At 52.3% G+C, this 22,034-nt stretch overlaps 1 protein-coding gene across 3 annotated transcripts; it reads right to left on the reverse strand.

Moving 5' to 3' along the window:
• Positions 1–675: 675 nt before the first annotated feature.
• Positions 676–21,831, reverse strand: tm2d3 (TM2 domain containing 3). Of its 3 annotated transcripts, XM_072552739.1 has the most exons (7): positions 21,716–21,831; positions 15,132–15,242; positions 14,837–14,994; positions 12,632–12,806; positions 10,044–10,119; positions 1,742–1,853; positions 1,141–1,274 (listed from the first exon to the last, which is right to left on the reverse strand). In XM_072552739.1, exons 1-6 carry the CDS (start codon positions 21,780–21,782, stop codon positions 1,745–1,747), a joined length of 696 nt encoding a protein of 231 aa, XP_072408840.1. In that variant the 5' UTR covers positions 21,783–21,831; the 3' UTR covers positions 1,141–1,274; positions 1,742–1,744. The 3 variants fall into 3 exon arrangements, with proteins under 3 accessions (XP_072408839.1, XP_072408838.1, XP_072408840.1); XM_072552738.1 differs by lacking the exon at positions 1,742–1,853 and having other exon boundaries at positions 676–1,274; positions 14,837–14,991; XM_072552737.1 differs by lacking the exon at positions 1,742–1,853 and having other exon boundaries at positions 676–1,274.
• Between the last annotated feature and the right edge of the window lie 203 nt (positions 21,832–22,034).

The raw sequence follows: 22,034 nt of genomic DNA on the forward strand, positions 1-22,034 counted from the left end.
GATTATCTGAATAATCAATTATTCATATGAAGGTGCCCACCCATCTTGTTTGGATAATCAAGGTTCCTCTGGAGCTTGGAGGTGTGTAGGGCTTGTGCACCATTTAATTGGCAAGCTGTACACACTTTGGTTGCTTAGAAATATGGGCTGGGTGCTGGTAGGTGGGACTAGATTGAGTTAGGATATCAGGTTGGCACAGACTGGTTGGACTGTTTCCATTCTGTACATCTCTATGACTCTAAATGAACATGAGATTTCATTATGATTCTGAAGAAAAATCTTCAATTCAGCTGCTTAAGTGCATCTGCTTAACAGTCACAAACGTTCAGAAACATTTACAGTCTAGTGAGGGGATGAAAAAGGATGTCCACGTAAGGCATTTAGCAAAAAATCAAATGTACTGCTGACCGAGAATCCAGTGTGATAACTAAGGGAGGCTGAGTTGAACCTGTCACATGCAATTACTTTGTATATCAGAGGTTGCCTAGCATGTACAATGAATCGCACTGGAAGCGGATAGTCAACCTGATTCCCCAAGGCACATCAGAAGCTGCTGTCATGTCACAGCAATCCTGGAACACCCAACAATATTCCCTATGTGCCCAAATGATTTGCAATCTTGCATAATTAAAACCATCTATATTAACATTCCACTTAAAGAATACTACAGTGCTAAACATTTTAGCTGTTTATATTTCACAGTATTCCATATTTTGTCAAATTCCACTTTGACAGCTTTGTTACTTTTAATAGCTTTTTAAGGAAAATATTGAATCCATGCCATATTAAATTGTCTACAGCCCTCCACAGAAGGAAATAATCAGGAAAAAGCAACAAACCACCGCAGGTTCTAAAGGATTCCTTCATTAATCATTTCAATGATCATCATTATAGCCACTGTTAGCCTGCAAATCCCAAAAGATTGCATTCTTGCTGAATTGTCTGCAAACCCTCGCCTTGGCAAAGGCAGGCAAAAATGATCCTGTACAAATATTGTACACAACAGCAGCAGATTTTCCGACTTATCAGCAACTAGTGTTCCATAATTCAACATGGTGCCGTCACTTATTAATTCAGGGCCATCATAAAATGAAGCTTCTTGGATAGTTCAGATGTAGAGAGAGCCATCTGCAGGTCCAACATACCCAATCCCAATCAGCAGAACATCAATCAAGGTCCATATTCCAAGCCCTCCGAAGCTGAAGAGTTTACCAAGACCTTCTTTCCATTGGCCCAAATAGAAGCGGTCAGCTCCAAACCCTCCCAATGTGATGCTGAAATCAAAATTAGAACTTCCATTAAGTAAGCAGGAAATGTTAGTCTGTGAGCAGTGTGATCTTGGCTTTCTTGTTCTCACTGCACATGCAAGAAAACTCATTTTATTAATTCAGCCAAAGCAAAATCAAAAAGTGTTTCTACTAAAGTTTCCACTTGAGCTCAAAAACACAGGTACAGGAGTAGGCCATTTAGTTCCACCATTCAATATGATCATGGCTGATTGAACACTTTTATTCATTCCCTTACCAACCCAATAACCCTGTACATCATTTGTAATCAGAAATCTATCAATTTCTATATTGAACATACTGAAAGATTGAGCTTCCACAGCCTTGTAGTACAGAATTCCAAAGACTGAGATCCCCTCATTTTTAAATTAAATTTTTTAATGGTTGAAGACTCCCCAACATACACCTGCCCTGTCTATCCCTTTAAGTATTTTATAAGTCTTAAATTCGTTTACCTCTCATTTCAAAACTTGACAATACAGGCCCAGTTTCCTTAATCCCTCCACAGGAAGCTGCCAAATTTCAGCAGACAATGCGCAAGTGACCTGTGTTCTGGGGTTAACATTTCTGGATTATGAATGAAAGAAAAATCAGCTCAAGTTCCTGCCATCAATCACTGTCCACTAACTTTTAGAACACACATGAAAGGACATGGGTGAGCTGAATCCGGTTCATTCCGCAGTTTAATACATAGAACAGTGCAGTACAAGCCCTTCAGCCTGTGATGTTGCACCAACCTGTGAAACCAATCTGAAGCCCATCAAACTTACACTATTCCTTTATCATCCATATGTTTATCCAATGACCATTTAAATGCCTTTAACTTTGGCGAGTCTACTACTGTTGCAGGCAGGGCGTTCATGCCCTTACTACTCTTGAGTAAAGAACCTACCTCTGACATCTGTCCAGTAACTATCAGCCCCTCAATTTAAAACTACCTCCCCTCGTGCTAGCCATCACCATCTGAGGAAAACGTCTCTCACTATCCACCCTATTTAATCCTCTGACCATCTTTCGTGTCTCTATTAAGTTATCTCTCAACCTTCCTCTAATGAAAATAGCCTCAAGTCTCTCAGCCTTTCCTCGGAAGATCTTCCCTCCATAACAGGCAACATCCTGGTAAATCTCCTCTGCAGCTTTTCCAATGTTTCCACATCCTTATATAATGCAGCGGCTAGAACTGTACACAATACTCCAAGAGCAGCCGCACCAGATTTTTGTACAGGTGCAGCATGACCTCATGGTTCCAAAACTCAATCCCTCTTCCAATAAAAACTAACACGGTACTCCTTCTTAACAACCTATCAACCTGGGTGGCAACTTTCAGGGATCTATGCACATGCACTGAGATCTCTCTGGCCATCCACACTACCATTAATCTTACCACTAGCTCAGTACTCTGTATTCCTGTTACTCCTTCCAAAGTGAATCACCTCACACTTTTCCACATTAAATTCCAATTGCCACCTCTCAGCCAGCTCTGCAGTTTATCTACGTCCCTTTGTAACCTGCAACATCCTTTGGCACAGACCACAACTCCACTGACTTTCATATCACCCGTAAATTTACTAACCTATCTTTCTATGTCCTCTTCCAGGTCATTTATATAAATGATAAACAGCAGTGGCCCCAAAACAGATCCTTGCAGTACACCACTAGTAACTGAACTCCAGGATGAACATTTCCCAGCAACCACTATCCTCTGTCTTCTTTCAGCTTGCCAATTTCTGATCCAGCCGCTAAATCACCCTCAATCCCATGCCTCTGTATTTTCTGCAAAAGCCGACCAGGAGGAACCTTATCAAACACTTTACTGAAATCCATTTATACCATATCAACCGCTTTACCCTCATCCATCCGTTTGGTCACCTTCTTAAAGAACTCAATTAGATTTTTGAGATATGACCTACCCTTCTCAAAACTGTGTTGACAATCCCTAATCAAATCATTCCTTCTAGATGATTATAAATCCTATCTCTCATAATCCTTTCCAACACTTGACCCACAACCGAAGTAAGGCTCACCGATCTATATCATTACCAGGGTTGTCCCTACTACCCTTTTTGAACAAGAGGACAACATTTCCTATCCTCCAGTCTTCTGGCACTATTTCTGTACACAGTGACAGCATAAAAATCAAAGCCAAAGGCTCTGCAATGTCCTCCCTGGTTTCCCATAGAATCCAGGATAAATCCCATCTGGTCCAAGGGACTTATCTATTTTCACATTTTCCAGAATTGCTAATACCTCCTCCTGATGAACCTTAATCCCATCTAGTCTAATAACCTGTATCTCAGTATTGTCCTCAACAATATTGTGTTTTTTCTGTGTGAATACTGATGAAAAAAATATTCATTTAGCTTTTATCCTATCTCCTCCGACTCCATGCACAACTTCCCACTACTGTCCTTGACTGGCCTTAATCTTACTCAAGGAGAAAGTGAGGACTGCAGATGCTGTAGATCAGAGTCGAGAGTGTGGTACTGGTAAAGCACAGCAAGTCAGGCAGCCTCAGAGGAGGAGAATCGACGTTTCAGGCAAGAACCCTTCCTGATGATTCTCCTGCTCCTCGGATGCTGCCTAACTTGCTGTGCTTTTCCAGCACTACACTCTAATCTTGCTGTAGTCATTCTTTTATTCCTGACATATCTATAAGAAAACTTTAGGGTTTCCTTTGATCCTACCTGCCAATGACTTCTCATGTCCCCTCCTGGCTCTTCTTAGCTCTCTCTTTATGTCCTTCCTGGCTAACCTGTAACTCTCAAGTGCCCTAATTGAGCCTTCATATCTCATTTTCATAAGCCTCCTCCTTCCTCTTGACAAGAGATTCAACTTCTCTCATAAACCACGACTCCCTCGCTCAACCACATCCCCCTGCCTGCAGGTACATACTTACCAAGGACACGCAATAGCTGTTCCTTGATCAAGCTCCACATTTCAATTGTGCCCATAACCTGCAGTTTCCTTCCCCATCCTATATCTTGCCTAATTGTGTCATAGTTGCCTTTCCTCCAGCTATAACTCTTGCTGTGCGGTATATACCTACCCCTTTCCATCGTTAAAGTAAACGTAACCAAATTGTGGTCACTATCACCAAATTACCCACTACCTCCAAATCTAACACGTGGCCAGATTCATTACCCAGTACCAAATCCAATGTGGCCTCGCCTCTTGTTGGACTATCTACATACTGTGTCAAGAAACCCTCCTGCACACAGTGGACAAAAACTGACCCATCACAAGTACTCAAACTACACAGGAACCTCGATTATCCGAAGTCCATGGGCAGGCAGGTTTTCATTTGGATAATTCATTATTCAGTTAATTGATTTGACCTTAAGCAAAGGAAGCCGCGCTGCCTAGAAGTGCAATAAAAAGCATGTTTACAGAGTTTTTATTTCACTCAATCGCTAAAATTTGTACAAACACTGGCTATCTTGTAACAGTGTATCTCCCAAAAATGCAATTGAACAAAGTCAGTGTCATTGATATCAAGTAGTGCACCAGCTGCAGAACCAGAAGTAATGTGCCTGTTCTTGGTGCTGCTCCCCACTGCCCTGCAGGCCATGCCATTAGCTACTGGATGCCCAACCATCTCCCTTGCTGCTGGCCACCTCAGCTGTGTTGTTGGCCAGTGCCTGAATCACCATTTTGCGAAGGTAGTGGGGCAGCGAGTGCGCTGGCAGGCAATGCACGGGTCAGCAGTATTGAAATCGATCTTCAGGGCAGCAGGATGCTATAAGGATGTAAGGATTCCAGAAGTTCTACAGCATTGCTTGAAGTGATGTCACAAGCACTGGGACCACATGGCTGTGAGTATGTTCTATGCAGTTGTAATACTAAACTTAAGCCCCTTTAAATTCCACTCAAAATTGCACAGACATAGAAACATATGAAATAGAAGCAGGAATAGTCCATTTGGCCCTTCAAGCCTACTCAGCTATTCATTACAACATGGCTGATCTTTCAACTCGCCAAATCCCACTTTTCCCCCATATCCTTTGACCCCTTTAGTTCCAAGTATTGTATACAAATCCTTCTTGATATCATACAATGTTTGACATAGCCTCAAATTCATACAACCCATCTGTATTAGTCTTTAACTTCATATCCTCTTTGATGTATCTTCCTACCCATCTTTATGTCATCTCTAAATTTAGTTATCAGATCTTTGTTCCATTGTCTAAATTATTGACATAAATTGTAAAAACTGAAGCTCTAGCACAGACGTTTGCAGAATTCCTGCCAATCAGAAAAAAGGCCCATTTATGTCTACTGTCTATTTTCTGCCAGCCAACATCCTATCCAGGTCTCTACACCACTGGCTTCTACTTTGTGCAATAACCTTTTTCTAAGTACAGAACATCAATGGGTTTACACTTAGCTATAGTGTATGTTCCTTCTTCAAAAAATTGGTTAAAACACAATTTTGCTTTCATAAAACCATACTGATTCTTCCTAGTTACCTTGAATTTTTCCCAAGTTCCCAGCTATAACGTCCCTCATGATCAATATTGATGTCTTCCCAACAATGCGACCCTTTCTTCAATCAGTATCCGGGTTCACTTCAGCCAGCTCAGCTTTCATGCCCACATAGTTGCCCTTATTTAAGTTTAAAATGCTAGTCTTCAACACACTCTTCTCCTTTATTTGAGGTAAATCAGTGTATATAATCAATTACCTAAAACTTTTATTCAAAGGCTTAATTTCCTTTTTTATATCCTTTATTAGTCTTAGGGCAAGACTAATGGTAAGCTGAACAAAGAGATTTTGGAGTGCAGATTCATAGTTCCTTGAAAGTGGAGTCGCAGGAAGAAAGGATAATGAAGGCGGTGACATTTGCTATGCTTTCCTTTATTGCTCAAAGCATGGAGTATAGGAGTTGGGAGGTCATGTTGCAGGTGTACAGACATCAGTTAGGCCACTTTTGGAATACTGTGTGGAATTCTGATCTCCCTCCTATTAGAAGGATGTTGTGAAACTGGAAAGGGGTTAGAAAAGATTTACAAGGACATTGCCAAGGTTGGAGGTTTGAGTTATAGAGAGAGGTAGAACGGCTGAGGTTGTTTTCCTTGGAGCGTTGGAGGCTGAGGGATGACCTTATAGAGATTTATAAAATCATTAAGGGTATGGATAGGGTAAACAGACAGGGTCTTTTCCCTCGGGTGGGGGAGTTCAGATCTAGAGGGCAGAGGTTTAGGGTCGGAGGGGAAAAATGTAAAAGGGACCTAAAGAGCAACTTTTTCCACACAGAGGGTGGTGAGTGTATGGAATGAGCTACCAGAGGAAGTGGTGGAGGCTGGGACAATTCTAATATTTAAAAGACATCTGGATGGGTATATGAATGGGAAGGGTTTAGAGGAATTGGGCCCAATGCTGGCAAATGGGACTGGATTAAGTTAGGATATTTGGTCATCACGGACAAGTTGGACCAAAAGATCTGTTTCCATGCTGTATGTTTCTATGGCTCTCAACTAAACAGTTAGCTTCTTCCCCTGAGTAAGAACCAATACTTGGAGGATGACTAAGTTGAGAAAAAATCACAAACAAAACAGCATCACCCTCCCCTCCATAGACAATGCTTCTAATCAGCAAATTCTCAGCACTCTGTTCAAAGCCTGACTTAGTGTCAAGTCACACTAAGATGCAGGACTTTATATATTTCTGAAAAGGAATGATTTGACCCCAGTTTCAACTGCTTTCCTTAATTACCTCACTTCAACTGCTCTTACAGTGGAGACTTTGTAAAACACAGTTTTGTAAACTTAGAATTGAAACAGTATTTTAATTAAATATTAAATAAACAAATTTCTTTTCTAAAATTAAGAGATTTAGACTCATGTTCCAGAACCTGGGGCAGCACGGTGGCACGGTGGTTAGCACTGCTGCCTCACAGCGCCAGAGACCCGGGTTCAATTCCCGCCTCAGGCGACTGACTGTGTGGAGTTTGCACATTCTCCCCGTGTCTGCGTGGGTTTCCTCCGGGTGCTCCAGTTTCCTCCCACAGTCACAAAGATGTGCAGGTCAGATGAATTGGCCATGCTAAATTGCCCGTAGTGTTAGGTATGGGGTAGATGTAGGGGTATGGGTGGGTTGCGCTTCGGCGGGGCGGTGTGGACTTGTTGGGCCGAAGGGCCTGTTTCCACACTGTACGTAATCTAATCTAATCTAATCTAAAAACCTGCCCAGCTGTAGCAAAGCTGTTCCAGTAATTCTAGAACACTGACATTATTGACAATATAGAACATTATCCATACATGTCCTCTCACAAAAGACAAGACAATTCCAATCCAGCCAATTAAGATCCCAGTCTACTCTATTATCAGCAAAATGATGGAAGGGATCATCAACAATGTAAGATGGTTGTGATTTTTGGTGGTCAATCATCTCAGTCTCAAGACATCTTTGTAGAAGTTTGTCAGGGTAGAGTCCTGGACCCAACCATCTTCAGTTGCTTCATTAATTCCCTCTATTATAAAGTCAGAAGTAGGGATATTCACTCATGACTGCAGAATGTTTGGACACTTGCAACTCAGTTGTTGGACCAGAAATAACAATAGATTCAGCAAATATCACTATTGTAGCAAGAGCAGAGTTAGAGGCTAAAAATTTTGTGACAAGTACTTTGCTTTTGATTCCCAAAGCCTGTCCAATAACTAGAAGGCATAAAATTAGGAGTGTGACTTTGCATTTGCCTGGATGACTACAACATCAACAACACAGAATCTCAAAATCAAACAATGCACTGTAACAACTCATCAACGATCCCTTAAACAGCAGCTTCCAAACATGGAACTTCTGCCACTAAGGACTGCAAATTCATAGGAACACCACCAATTGCAAGTTTCTCTCCTAGCATTTCATTCTAAATTGGAGCTACAAAAACAGTTTCTTTTAAGTCACTCAGTCAATATCCTGGAACCCCAATAAAAGGATTGTGGGTGTACCTACACTCTGTGGACTGCAGTGGTTGAAAAAGGCAGTTATAATTAAGATATTTCAGGATAGGCAATACATTTTAGCTTAAGCCAATAAAGCCCACATCAGTGAAAAAATAAATAACATGTTTCAGATTATTTAAACTATCAAATGCTTCAATTGAGAGATACTCTCCCCTCGAATGGGAGAGTCCAAAACAAGGAAGGAAAACATTATAAGAGAGTAGCAATTCAAGAATCATGCATGGAAGACTTCTTCACACAAATGGCAATGTAAGACAGCAACTCTGCCTAAAAGGCTACTGAGGTCAACTGAAAATGTAACCAAGTCAAATTCATAGATTTTTGATCGCCAAGTTTCCACTGGGTCTTAGAACTGAGGTTACTAGATGGAGTTAGAAATTAGATCAACAATGACCGAAATCAATGTTAGAACAGATCTGGGAGTCACTTTTATGAGTTCACAGTTCAGAATTGCTGAATACATTTGGGATCTTGAAAAGTCCTATCAAATGATTGGAACTGATGAAATACAATAAATGACACAAATGCAGTGATTTCCATTAAAGAAATCTGCACCAATTCCAGAAATAACCATTATATGGTTAACATGAGACTCAACAAATAGTTACTTTAAATCAATGTGTTCAACAATGCTATTATACACCTCCAGGACAGATAGGATTTGTACTCAAATCCTCTGGCCCAGAAGTTACCACTGCATTACAACACCCCCAAGACTCAGGAAATATACTGAGCTCAATCACCTAAACGAACGACTGCACCTGGAACCAAGCCTTAATACCCATTAATTGTCTCTAGGAGCCACTACAGATGGAGAATGGGAGGAAAGAAAGGGCAGATTAGGTCATACAAATGAATAAATACTTCTTTGTGAAAGTGAAACTATCTACAGAGGAACCTCGATTATCCGACATTGATCATCCAAACATTGGATTATCCGGCAAAATTCCAAGGTCCCCATGTTTGGCAAAACTATTTTATCCGGCATTCTATTATCCAAAATTCGATTAACCGAACGAAATACTGCCCGCTAGTGTCCTTTGGATAATCGAGGTTCCTCTGTATAAGCTGTAGATAAGTACAGGGCGTTATCATTCAATTTAAAGCAAATGTTTTTGTGGTACCATTGTGGGTACTGAACATCACAACTGCCTGTCAGCATTTAACAATAGTATGAAAAAGCTTTAGAAAAGTTTTCAGATAGAAGCTTAAATGCCTCTCCTTCTTCAGGCAGCTGAGTAAATTTGGCATGACGGTGAATACCCTTGCCAACTTTTAAAGGTGCACCATCGAGAGCATTCTGTCTGGATGTATCACTACCCCGTATGGCAACTGTACTGTTCAAGATCGGAGACAATTACAAAGAGTGGTGAACTCAGCCCGGACAATCACAAAGTCCAACCTCCCATCTACAGAATCCATCTACCAGGCCCGCTGTCAAGGAAAGGCCGCCAGCATTCTCAAAGATCCATCCCACCCTGACAATGTTTTCTTACAACCTCTACCATCAGGAAGAAGGTACAGAAGCCTGAATACACGGACTAGCCAGGTTTCGTAACAGTTTCTAGCGTACTGTTGTTAGAATACTGAATGGACTCACAAACTCTTAACATTCCCCAATACCTGTGTTTTTGTTTTTACCACTGTTCACCTATTATTTACTTATCTATGCTCCTTAACTATGTGATCTACCTGTATTGCTTGCAAGACAAAGCTTTTCACTGTGCCTCAATACACGTGACAATAAATTAAATTCAATTAAACCAAAAAATAACATATCATCACAAGTTCTCACCTCAGAGCTAATGCAGTTGACCACTTGTAACCTCCTGTCCAATTGCAATACATCTTCTTTTGAAATGTACGATTTCCTGAGGAACAATCATTTCATTCTGAGAATCAGACTTTACACATCAATTTCTCTCAGGTTAGCCTTCATCAATATGGTTGATAAATCATTGACAAAGGCATGGTTTACACTTGAAAAAAGTTAAATAAAATATATTATAGAATAACAGTCACAGAAACACACAGTCACCATCCACTTGTACAAAGCCTTCACATGACAGCTATCAGTTGCTCTAGTAACCATGTATACATCACAGAAAACTAAACTGACAAATCAGAAATTGCTGGAAAAACTCAGCAGATCTGGCAGCACCTGTGGAGAGAATGCAGAGTTAATGGGTCCAGTGATTATTTTTCAGAAGTGATTGTAGCTAGAAAAAGGTTGGTATATATGCTAGAGAAAGGGTTTAGTAGTGGGGGTGGGGGTTGGGGGTGGTGTGGAAGTGTAAATGATAGGTGGAGATGAAGCCCAGATAGAAAGAAAAACACTTGGGCAGATAAAGGAATGTGTAAAAGGTCAGCCTGGGAAAATAAACAGCTGCTAATGGAGACCGATAGCAGCTGACAGTGAGTTGTTTGTGCTAGCAGTCAATGTAATGACCATGCCTGGTGTAAGATGAGAGAAGATGCTCAGATTCTAAAATTATTGAATTTGATATGAGTTCAGAAGGTTGCAGAGTTCCCAATCAGAAAATGAAGTGGTGTTCTCCCAGGTTGCACTGAGCTTCGCTGGAGTACTATCGCAAGCTCTTTGTCTAGTCCCTTCCCACTTACATGCGCTTTATGCCAGTTTCAGAATTTCCAGTTTGTAGGCTCCAGCCACTACATCTTCACCATGGGTATGCAAACTCTTTTACGTGTCCATCCCTTATCAGGCTGGTCTAAGGGCTTGTGTTTCTTTTTGGAAAAAAGGCCTGAACCATCCTCATTCACCACCACTCTCCTCCACTCAACCTCACTTTGAACTTATCCTTTACATCTTCTCACTTTCTTCAGGTCAAAGGGGTGGTCTTGGGTAGTGTAATAAGCCCAGCTATTCTGGTCATTTTGTCTCTCTCTCTCTCTCTCTCTCTCACACACACACACACACACTTCCAATTTCGAATTCGCTGTCACCTTCACCTGATCCATCTCTGACTCCTCTCTTCTCTTCCTTGGCATCTATTTCCACTTTAGGGGAGAGGCTGGCCATCAATATCAACCATAAATGCTCACTGACTCCCACACAGTTACCTGAACTATACATCCTCACACCCTGCTTCCTGTAAAGACTCTTACTTCATTCTCCCAGGTCCTCCATTTCTGTCAATCTGTTCCAATGATGCCAATTTCGAGGAGGGTGCCTCCAAAATGATCACGTTCTTCCTCAACCAAGGATTCCCACCACCATGATTGATGGGGCCCTCAGCCATGTCCGACCTATCTCCCATACTTCAGCCCTCATTCCCTTCACTTCCTCCCAAAACAGCTTTAAGGTCCCCCTTGTTCTCACCTACCATCCCACCTGCATCTACATTCAAAGGATCATTAGCTGCCATTTCCTCCACTACAAGACACATATTCCCCTCCCGCCCCTTGTCATCTCTTTACCCCAACCTTCACACACCAGGCCCTGTCATCACATGGACTACCACCACAAAAAAATTTATTGTTAGCCACTAACAGTCCTCATTAGCAGCTGTTCATTCTTCCCAGCTGACCTTTACCCAGTCTGTTGTCTGCCCAACTGTTTTCCTCTGTATTGGGACTCCATCTCTGCCTATTGTTTACTCTTTTCCCCTCCCCCACCCCTTCTCGAACATATATAGAACAACCGCGATTATCCAAACGACACAGGCCAACAGTATTTTGTTCGGATAATCAAGTGTTCTGATCTGATGGCCGCGGGAATCGGCCTAAGCACGGGGACCTTGAGATTTTGTTCGGATAATCGATTTTCGGATAACGATGATTGTGCTGTATACCGATCTTTTCCTTGCGACAATCAGTTTCGAAGAGGAGTCACTGGACCTGAAACATTAATTCTGTTGTCTCTCCTTAGACACTGCCAAACCTGATGAACTTTTTCCAGCAATTTCTGATTTTGTTTCTGATTTCCAGTTTTTGCAGTTCTTTGATTTATTTTTGTTCTTAAAACTAAACAGACAAGCCAGCCAGCTTTTATCTCAAGTCTCTGTTGAATTAATTGACCTTAATGAACGGCACTGCTAAGTTTAGGATTGGTAATGATAGCTAGGGGAATCAAGGGGATAAAGCAAACTAGACATATGTCTTGTTGCCAGCATGACTACTATTTGTTCTAACTTTCTCAGCATAAAACTCAGCATGCCAGTTTTAAATTGATTTTCTGTATTTGTCTTAAAATGTTAATATCAACCCAAGTTATTCTGGGCTGTTTCTATCACATTATTCCAGTCAATAAAAAAGTGGAAACTAACTAGTTTTATTTGTAAGGACTGCCACAATTTAATCTCTCTCTCCATATATCTTTCTGAATACACTCACAACACCAACTGTCTATAAAAGGTCACTTACCAAGACAATGCACGTGCTCCAGAGCTGTGCAGTTGAAAATAAAATGTTTGCGTGGGCACTGTACCGTCTTGCATTTGGTCGTGTTTTTGCACCGGTATTCAGTAGGTGGCAGTTGCCAACAGAATTGACAGATCATTGCAATTTGAAATGTTTTCTGTTTCATCTTATTTTCATCCTGAGTGTGAAAACAGTATCATACAGAAACATAAGAGGTGAAAAATAATGATATAAAGGTTCCTATGAAGTCCCCAAGACCAAAAGAAATAGGAACAAAAGAAGGCTGTTCAGCCTCATCATTCAATTGCATCATGACTGATCAACACTCCTCACTTCCACTTTCCTATCTTATCCTCATAATCCTTGATTCCTCCGACTGGTCAAGAATCCATCTATCTCAGTTTTAAATATACACAAGGACTTGGCCCCCACAGCATTCTTGCAAGGAGTTTCAAAGACTGTCAACGTGCAGAGAAAAAATTCCTCCTATCTCAGTCTTAAATTAGTTCAGACTCTGGTCTCTGGTCTCTGGTCTCTGGTCTCCCATGAGGGGAAACATCCTCTCAAGCCCCTGAAGAATCCTACACAGAAAGCACGAGAGAGTGTGCACACCAGTGAGAGAGAGCACGCACGGAGAGACAGAGAGAGACCGCGCGAAGAGAGAGGGAGAGAGAGTGAGAGAGCGCACAGGAGAGGGCTCACAAGAGCACGAGTGAGAGAACGCAAGAGCAAAACAGCGAGAGAGACAGCGCGGGAGACAGTGAGCGCAGGAGTAAGCATGTGGGACAGACAGCAAAGCGTGAAAGCGCGTGCAAGAGAGCGTGAGTGCACGAGAGAGAGCAGAGAAAGAGCGCGAGAGATCGAGAACGCAAGAAAGAGCCAGCACACAGGACAGAAATAGAGAGCACGAGAGAGAGAGAGCACGCAAGACAGAGCGAGAGCGCGCGCGAGAGAGAAAGCGCTCTCTCTCTCGCACGCTCGCTTTCTCTGTCGCATGCTCTCTGTGTCACGCGTTTGCTCTCTCTGGCGCGCGTTCGCTTTTCCTGGCAGCGTTTGCACTCTCTGGCGCTCTCTCCGTCCCCCGCGCGCGCTCTCACTCTCTGTCACGCGCGCCCTCTCTCTCTGTTGCACACGCACGACAGAGAGCGCACGCGCCCGAGAGCGAGCGCGCACGGGCGAAATAGAGAGAGCATGCAAGAGAGAGCGCAAGTGGGGAGAGAGAGAGTGCGCGCGAGAGAGAGTGTGCGTGCGCGCGGAGAAAGAGCCCGTGCGCAGAGAGAGAGTGCGCGCACGAGTGGGAGAGAGCGCGAGAGAGAGAGCGTGCGCGTGGAGAAAGAACCCGCGCGCAGAGGGAGAGAGAGAGCGCGCGAAGGTAAGAGCATGCTCTCTCTGTCACGTGCTCTCTGTGTCCCGCCATTTCTCGCGCGCGCGCACTCTCTCTCTCGCACGCAAAGAGCATGGGGAGAAAGCAAGAATAGGGGGGACCGATTTGGAAGATCAGCCATACTGAATGATCATACTGAGTGGCAGAGAAACGTGAAGGAGTTAAAGACCTTTTCCTGCATCTATTTTCTATGTTTGCATGTATTCCAGTAAGAGTTAAGGGACTGAGTTGCCGGGTTTTGTTCCTAATGTTTTATTTTCACTTCCAGAATGATTTTGGAATAGCAAGTAACTTTGACAGAAGAAAGTTAAGTCCAAAAGCACCAAATGTGACAGATGAATGTTTAAACGTCAGTGGCAGATACATTCATGTCTGTATCCTTCAGATACAGTATAGAAAAAACTACTGTCAGCAAAGAGGAAGAGTGACAATTTTACTGAAGGCAATAACATCAAAGGAGGGCTTGGACAAATTGAGAGAAACATAACGTAAAATATTGTATCTTTTTATTCACTGACTGGTCTACAGTGCATTCAACCACTTTCCCACCTAACCCCCAATGATAACAGAAGCTCTGATGCTCTGTACATTACTAGTTCCACCCTAGGTACAAATGGCCTGCATTTCACCTATAGTCATCACACGTAATTATTCTACTAATATACATTGTCTCTTTCTAATGTGAAATATCAGGTAATTTTAACTTTTTTAAATATCCTATATTAGTAAGTTAAAACAACCTTCAAACAAAACTAAGAAGTTGGCACAAATTTAATAATCTATATCATCAAAATCTCCAGGCACTGTAGAAAATGTTTACTCACAACACACTGTACACCTGGCTTGACTGTACAGTTGAATAACGTTTCCTTTCCATAGATGCAGTTCCAATTCAGTGAACAATTCATGCAAACTGGAGGCAATTTCCCACAAAGTCCAGCACTGGGACAGTTTGACAGGTAGGACAGTTCTGTGGTTACTGCTAGAAATAGAGACAGAGTTGCACAGTTAAGATTAGATACTTTCTACTTCAGAAAATATTGTTACAATTAATCGATAGCAATAAACGTTAATAGAAGGAAAAAGATATAAGATGCACTTTATTGTATATATCCTTACAGTCTGCACGATAAGCAGGGGTAGTGCCCAGGGTGGCAGCCAGGCTAGTAGATGGAAATGCAGCATCTTTTGGTGACAGCATCCCGTCAGGTTCCTGTGTACCTTGAGAATCTGTTGGAAAATGTTTATACTGCATTCAGGCTGAAATATGTGTATCATACACCAAAACACCAGCAATAACTGAAAGAGGCCACAACGTTTAATAGTAAAGAAATGCAATCGTCTCAGTTAGATGTTCTTGATGATTAGGTGAGAGAGTCAGAAGGCTCTCGTGGTGCGATGGTAACATCTCGCCCTCAGGGCTAGAGAGGCCGGGTTCAAAGTCAGGAAGAGGAGACGGAAATGGAATCTGAGGCAGACGGTGGATTGGGGGAGTGGGGGTAGAAGTTGGGGGGCTGTGGGGTGGGAGGGGTGTGAATGGGGGGGGGTGGAGTGGACGCGGGGGGGTGGAGTGGAGTGGACGCGGGGGGGGGTGGAGTGGACGCGGGGGGGGGGTGGAGTGGACGCGGGGGGGGGTGGAGTGGACGCGGGGGGGGGGTGGAGTGGACGCGGGGGGGGGGTGGAGTGGACGCGGGGGGGGGGTGGAGTGGACGCGGGGGGGGGGTGGAGTGGACGCGGGGGGGGGGTGGAGTGGACGCGGGGGGGGGGTGGAGTGGACGCGGGGGGGGGGTGGAGTGGACGCGGGGGGGGGGGGGGGGGGGGGTGGAGTGACGCGGGGGGGGGTGGAGTGGACGCGGGGGGGGGGTGGAGTGGACGCGGGGGGGGGGTGGAGGTGGACGCGGGGGGGGGGTGGAGTGGACGCGGGGGGGGGGTGGAGTGGACGCGGGGGGGGGTGGAGTGGACGCGGGGGGGGTGGAGTGGACGCGGGGGGGGTGGAGTGGACGCGGGGGGGGGGTGGGAGTGGGCGCGGGGGGGGGGTGGAGTGGGCGCGGGGGGGGGTGGAGTGGGCGCGGGGGGGGGTGGAGTGGACGCGGGGGGGGGTGGAGTGGGCGCGGGGGGGGGGGTGGGAGTGGGCGCGGGGGGGGGGGGTGGAGTGGGCGCGGGGGGGGTGGAGTGGCGCGGGGGGGGGGGTGGAGTGGGACGCGGGGGGGGGGTGGAGTGGACGCGGGGGGGGGGTGGAGTGGGACGCGGGGGGGGGTGGAGTGGACGCGGGGGGGGGGTGGAGTGGACGCGGGGGGGGGGTGGAGTGGACGCGGGGGGGGGTGGAGTGGACGCGGGGGGCCGGGGGGGGGGAGTGGGACGCGGGGGGGGGGTGGAGTGGGCGCGGGGGGGGTGGAGTGGGCGCGGGGGGGGGTGGAGTGGGCGCGGGGGGGGGGTGGGAGTGGGCGCGGGGGGGGGTGGAGTGGGCGCGGGGGGGGTGGAGTGGGCGCGGGGGGGGTGGAGTGGGCGCGGGGGGGGTGGAGTGGGCGCGGGGGGGGGTGGAGTGGGCGCGGGGGGGGGTGGGAGTGGGCGCGGGGGGGGTGGAGTGGGCGCGGGGGGGGTGGAGTGGGCGCGGGGGGGGGGTGGAGTGGGCGCGGGGGGGGTGGAGTGGGCGCGGGGGGGGGTGAGTGGGCGCGGGGGGGGTGGAGTGGGCGCGGGGGGGGGTGGAGTGGGCGCGGGGGGGGGTGGAGTGGGCGCGGGGGGGGTGGAGTGGGCGCGGGGGGGTGGAGTGGCGCGGGGGGGGGTGGAAGTGGGCGCGGGGGGGGTGAGTGGGCGCGGGGGGGGGTGGAGTGGGCGCGGGGGGGGTGGAGTGGGCGCGGGGGGGGTGGAGTGGGCGCGGGGGGGGTGGAGTGGGCGCGGGGGGGGTGGAGTGGGCGCGGGGGGGGGTGGAGTGGGCGCGGGGGGGGTGGAGTGGGCGCGGGGGGGGGTGGAGTGGGCGCGGGGGGGGTGGAGTGGGGCGCGGGGGGGGTGGAGTGGGCGCGGGGGGGGTGGAGTGGGCGCGGGGGGGGGTGGGAGTGGGCGCGGGGGGGGTGGAGTGGGCGCGGGGGGGGGTGGAGTGGGCGCGGGGGGGGTGGAGTGGGCGCGGGGGGGTGGAGTGGGCGCGGTGGGGGTGGAGTGGGCGCGGGGGAGGGTTGGAGGGACGGGGGTACGGAGGGGTGGAGTGGACGGGGGGACGGAGGGGTGGAGTGGACGGGGGACGGAGGGGTGGAGTGGACGGGGGACGGAGGGTGGAGTGGACGGGGGGACGGAGGGGTGGAGTGGACGGGGGGACGGAGGGGTGGAGTGGGACGGGGGGGACGGAGGGGTGGAGTGGACGGGGGGACGGAGGGGTGGAGTGGACGGGGGGACGGAGGGGTGGAGTGGACGGGGGGACGGGAGGGGTGGAAGTGGACGGGGGGACGGAGGGTGGAGTGGACGGGGGGACGGAGGGGGTGGAGTGGACGGGGGGACGGAGGGGTGGAGTGGACGGGGGGACGGAGGGGTGAGTGGACGGGGGGACGGAGGGGTGGAGTGGACGGGGGGACGGAGGGGGTGGAGTGGACGGGGGGACGGAGGGGTGGAGTGGACGGGGGGACGGAGGGTGGAGTGGACGGGGGGACGGAGGGGTGGAGTGGACGGGGGGACGGAGGGGTGGAGGTGGACGGGGGGACGGAGGGGTGGAGTGGACGGGGGGGGACGGAGGGGTGGAGTGGACGGGGGGACGGAGGGGTGGAGTGGACGGGGGGACGGAGGGGTGGAGTGGACGGGGGGACGGAGGGGTGGAGTGGACGGGGGGACGGAGGGGTGGAGTGGACGGGGGGACGGAGGGGTGGAGTGGACGGGGGGACGGAGGGGTGGAGTGGACGGGGGGACGGAGGGGTGGAGTGGACGGGGGGACGGAGGGGTGGAAGTGGACGGGGGGACGGAGGGGTGGAGTGGACGGGGGGACGGAGGGTGGAGTGGACGGGGGGACGGAGGGGTGGAGTGGACGGGGGGACGGAGGGGTGGAGTGGACGGGGGGACGGAGGGGTGGAGTGGACGGGGGGACGGAGGGGTGGAGTGGACGGGGGGACGGAGGGGTGGAGTGGACGGGGGGACGGAGGGGTGGAGTGGACGGGGGGACGGAGGGTGGAGTGGACGGGGGGGACGGAGGGGTGGAGTGGACGGGGGGGACGGAGGGGTGGAGTGGACGGGGGGACGGAGGGGTGGAGTGGAACGGGGGGACGGAGGGGTGGAGTGGACGGGGGGACGGAGGGGTGGAGTGGACGGGGGGACGGAGGGGTGGAGTGGACGGGGGGACGGAGGGGTGGAGTGGACGGGGGGACGGAGGGGTGGAGTGGACGGGGACGGAGGGGTGGAGGGGGGGGGAGGGAGGGTGGACGGGGGGACGGAGGGGTGGAGTGGACGGGGGGACGGAGGGGTGGAGTGGACGGGGGGACGGAGGGGTGGAGTGGACGGGGGGACGGAGGGGTGGAGTGGACGGGGGACGGAGGGTGGAGGCGGGGACGGAGGGGTGGAGTGGACGGGGGGGACGGAGGGGTGGAGTGGACGGGGGGACGGAGGGGTGGAGTGGACGGGGGGACGGAGGGGTGGAGTGGACGGGGGGGGGGACGGAGGGGTGGAGTGGACGGGGGGGACGGAGGGGTGGAGTGGACGGGGGGGGACGGAGGGGTGGAGTGGACGGGGGACGGAGGGGTGGAGTGGACGGGGGGACGGAGGGGTGGAGGTGGACGGGGGGACGGAGGGGTGGAGTGGACGGGGGGACGGAGGGGTGGAGTGGACGGGGGGACGGAGGGGTGGAGTGGACGGGGGGACGGAGGGGTGGAGTGGACGGGGGGGACGGAGGGGTGGAGTGGACGGGGGGACGGAGGGGTGGAGTGGACGGGGGGACGGAGGGGTGGAGTGGACGGGGGGACGGAGGGGTGGAGTGGACGGGGGACGGAGGGGTGGAGTGGACGGGGGGACGGAGGGGTGGAGTGGACGGGGGGACGGAGGGGTGGAGTGGACGGGGGGACGGAGGGGTGGAGTGGACGGGGGGACGGAGGGGTGGAGTGGACGGGGGGACGGAGGGGTGGAGTGGACGGGGGGACGGAGGGGTGGAGTGGGACGGGGGGACGGAGGGGTGGAGTGGACGGGGGGACGGAGGGGTGGAGTGGACGGGGGGACGGAGGGGTGAGTGGACGGGGGACGGAGGGGTGAGTGGACGGGGGGACGGAGGGGTGGAGTGGACGGGGGGACGGAGGGGTGAGTGGACGGGGGACGGAGGGGTGGAGTGGACGGGGGGACGGAGGGGTGGAGTGGACGGGGGGACGGAGGGGTGGAGTGGACGGGGGGACGGAGGGGTGGAGTGGACGGGGGGACGGAGGGGTGGAGTGGACGGGGGGGGACGGAGGGGTGGAGTGGACGGGGGACGGAGGGGTGGAGTGGACGGGGGGAACGGAGGGGTGGAGTGGACGGGGGGACGGAGGGGTGGAGTGGACGGGGGGACGGAGGGGTGGAGTGGACGGGGGGACCGGAGGGGTGGAGTGGACGGGGGGACGGAGGGGTGGAGTGGACGGGGGGACGGAGGGGTGGAGTGGACGGGGGGACGGAGGGGTGGAGTGGACGGGGGGACGGAGGGGTGGAGTGGACGGGGGACGGAGGGGTGGAGTGGACGGGGGGACGGAGGGGTGGAGTGGACGGGGGGACGGAGGGGGTGGAGTGGACGGGGGGGTGGAGGGGTGGAGTGGACGGGGGGGTGGAGGGGTGGAGTGGACGGGGGGGTGGAGGGGGGGTGGAGGGGTGGAGTGGACGGGGGGGTGGAGGGGTGGAGTGGACGGGGGGGTGGAGGGGTGGAGTGGTCGGAGGGGTGGAGGGGTGGAGTGGTCGGAGGGGTGGAGTGGACGGGGGGGCGGAGGGGTGGAGTGGACGGGGGGGCGGAGGGGTGGAGTGGACGGGGGGGGAGGGGTGGAGTGGACGGGGGGGCGGAGGGGTGGAGTGGACGGGGGGGTGGAGTGGACGGGGGGGCGGAGGGGTGGAGTGGACGGGGGGGCGGAGGGGTGGAGTGGACGGGGGGGCGGAGGGGTGGAGTGGACGGGGGGGCGGAGGGGTGGAGTGGACGGGGGGGTGGAGGGGTGGAGTGGACGGGGGGTGGAGTGGACGGGGGGCGGAGGGGTGGAGTGGACGGGGGGGCGGAGGGGTGGAGTGGACGGGGGGGTGGAGGGGTGGAGTGGACGGGGGGGTGGAGGGGTGGAGTGGACGGGGGGGTGGAGTGGACGGGGGGGCGGAGGGGTGGAGTGGACGGGGGGGCGGAGGGGTGGAGTGGACGGGGGGGCGGAGGGGTGGAGTGGACGGGGGGGCGGAGGGGTGGAGTGGACGGGGGGCGGAGGGGTGGAGTGGACGGGGGGCGGAGGGGTGGAGTGGACGGGGGGGCGGAGGGGTGGAGTGGACGGGGGGGCGGAGGGGTGGAGTGGACGGGGGGGCGGAGGGGTGGAGTGGACGGGGGGCGGAGGGGTGGAGTGGACGGGGGGGCGGAGGGGTGGAGTGGACGGGCGGGTGGAGGGGTGGAGTGGACGGGCGGGTGGAGGGGTGGAGTGGACGGGCGGGTGGAGGGGTGGAGTGGACGGGCGGGTGGAGGGGTGGAGTGGACGGGGGGGTGGAGGGGTGGAGTGGACGGGGGGGTGGAGGGGTGGAGTGGACGGGGGGGTGGAGGGGTGGAGTGGACGGGGGGGTGGAGGGGTGGAGTGGACGGGGGGGGGAGAGGGGTGGAGTGGACAGGGGGGGGGGAGAGGGGTGGAGTGGACGGGGGGGGGGAGAGGGGTGGAGTGGACGGGGGGGGGGAGAGGGGTGGAGTGGACGGGGGGGTGGACGGGTGGAGTGGACGGGGGGGTGGAGGGGTGGAGTGGACGGGGGGGTGGAGGGGTGGAGTGGACGGGCGGGTGGAGGGGTGGAGTGGACGGGGGGGTGGAGGGGTGGAGTGGACGGGGGGGGTGGAGTGGACGGGGGGGGTGGAGTGGACGGGGGGGGGTGGTGGAGTGGACGGGGGGGGTGGAGGGGTGGAGTGGACGGGGGGGGTGGAGTGGACGGGGGGGGTGGTGGAGTGGACGGGGGGGGTGGAGGGGTGGAGTGGACGGGGGGGGGGGTGGAGGGGTGGAGTGGACGGGGGGGGGGGGTGGAGGGGTGGAGTGGACGGGGGGGGGGTGGAGGGGTGGAGTGGACGGGGGGGGTGGAGGGGTGGAGTGGACGGGGGGGTGGAGGGGTGGAGTGGACGGGGGGGGGGTGGAGGGGTGGAGTGGACGGGGGGGGTGGAGGGGTGGAGTGGACGGGGGGGGTGGTGGATGGGGGGTGGATGGGGGGGTGGAGTGGACGGGGGGGGGGGAGTGGATGGGGGGTGGAGGTGGGGTGGTAGGGTGGATGGGGGTCTGGGTGAGGTGCAGGGATGGATGTGGGTGGGGGTGTGGGAGTGGGGGGGTGGAGTGGTGGGGTGAGGGGGTGGAGTGGGGGGATGGATGGGGGAGTGGGGGGGGGGTTGGATGGGTGGATGGTGTGGGGGGAATGGGGGAAGGTTAGACGATGACACAATGACAGTTTATTTCGGCTGCCGGATGTGATTCCCCGCAGGCGAACAGCTCCCGAAGACCAGGCACTGGCAGCGAAACTTGACACTATCTGACAACCCCTTCAGCCTTCCGCCGACCCGCACTCACCGGCCTTTAAGAACCCGAACAACTGCCACAAAACCAGGGCCCAATCGAGAACCTTCCACACCGCCATTGCACCCAACCATCGACTAATCGGATCACGGGAACCACCAGCCAATCGGATCACGGGAACCACCAGCCAATCGGATCACGGGAACCACCAGCCAATCGGATCACGGGAACCACCAGCCAATCGGATCACGGGAACCACCAGCCAATCGGATTATCTAGTGATGAAGGGGCGGTCCTACTATTTCCAACAAAAACTGAAACCGAAACCAACAGCAGAAACGGGAAGAGAAATTGCTGGAAAATGTCTGTGGAG

Source organism: Chiloscyllium punctatum, chromosome 33 (assembly GCF_047496795.1).
Source record: "Chiloscyllium punctatum isolate Juve2018m chromosome 33, sChiPun1.3, whole genome shotgun sequence".
Taxonomy (NCBI): Eukaryota; Metazoa; Chordata; class Chondrichthyes; order Orectolobiformes; family Hemiscylliidae; genus Chiloscyllium; species Chiloscyllium punctatum.

Coding starts and splice junctions, on each gene's coding strand:
- tm2d3 (XM_072552737.1), bottom strand. CDS start 21,782: ATGGCGGTGTGGAAGGTTCTCGATTGGGCCCTGGTTTTGTGGCAGTTG. Junction 14,995..15,131: donor CCCTGCTTATCGTGCAGACT/GTAAGGATATAT, acceptor CTCTATTTCTAG/CAGTAACCACAGAACTGTCC. Junction 12,807..14,836: donor AGCCAGGTGTACAGTGTGTT/GTGAGTAAACAT, acceptor TTTCACACTCAG/GATGAAAATAAGATGAAACA.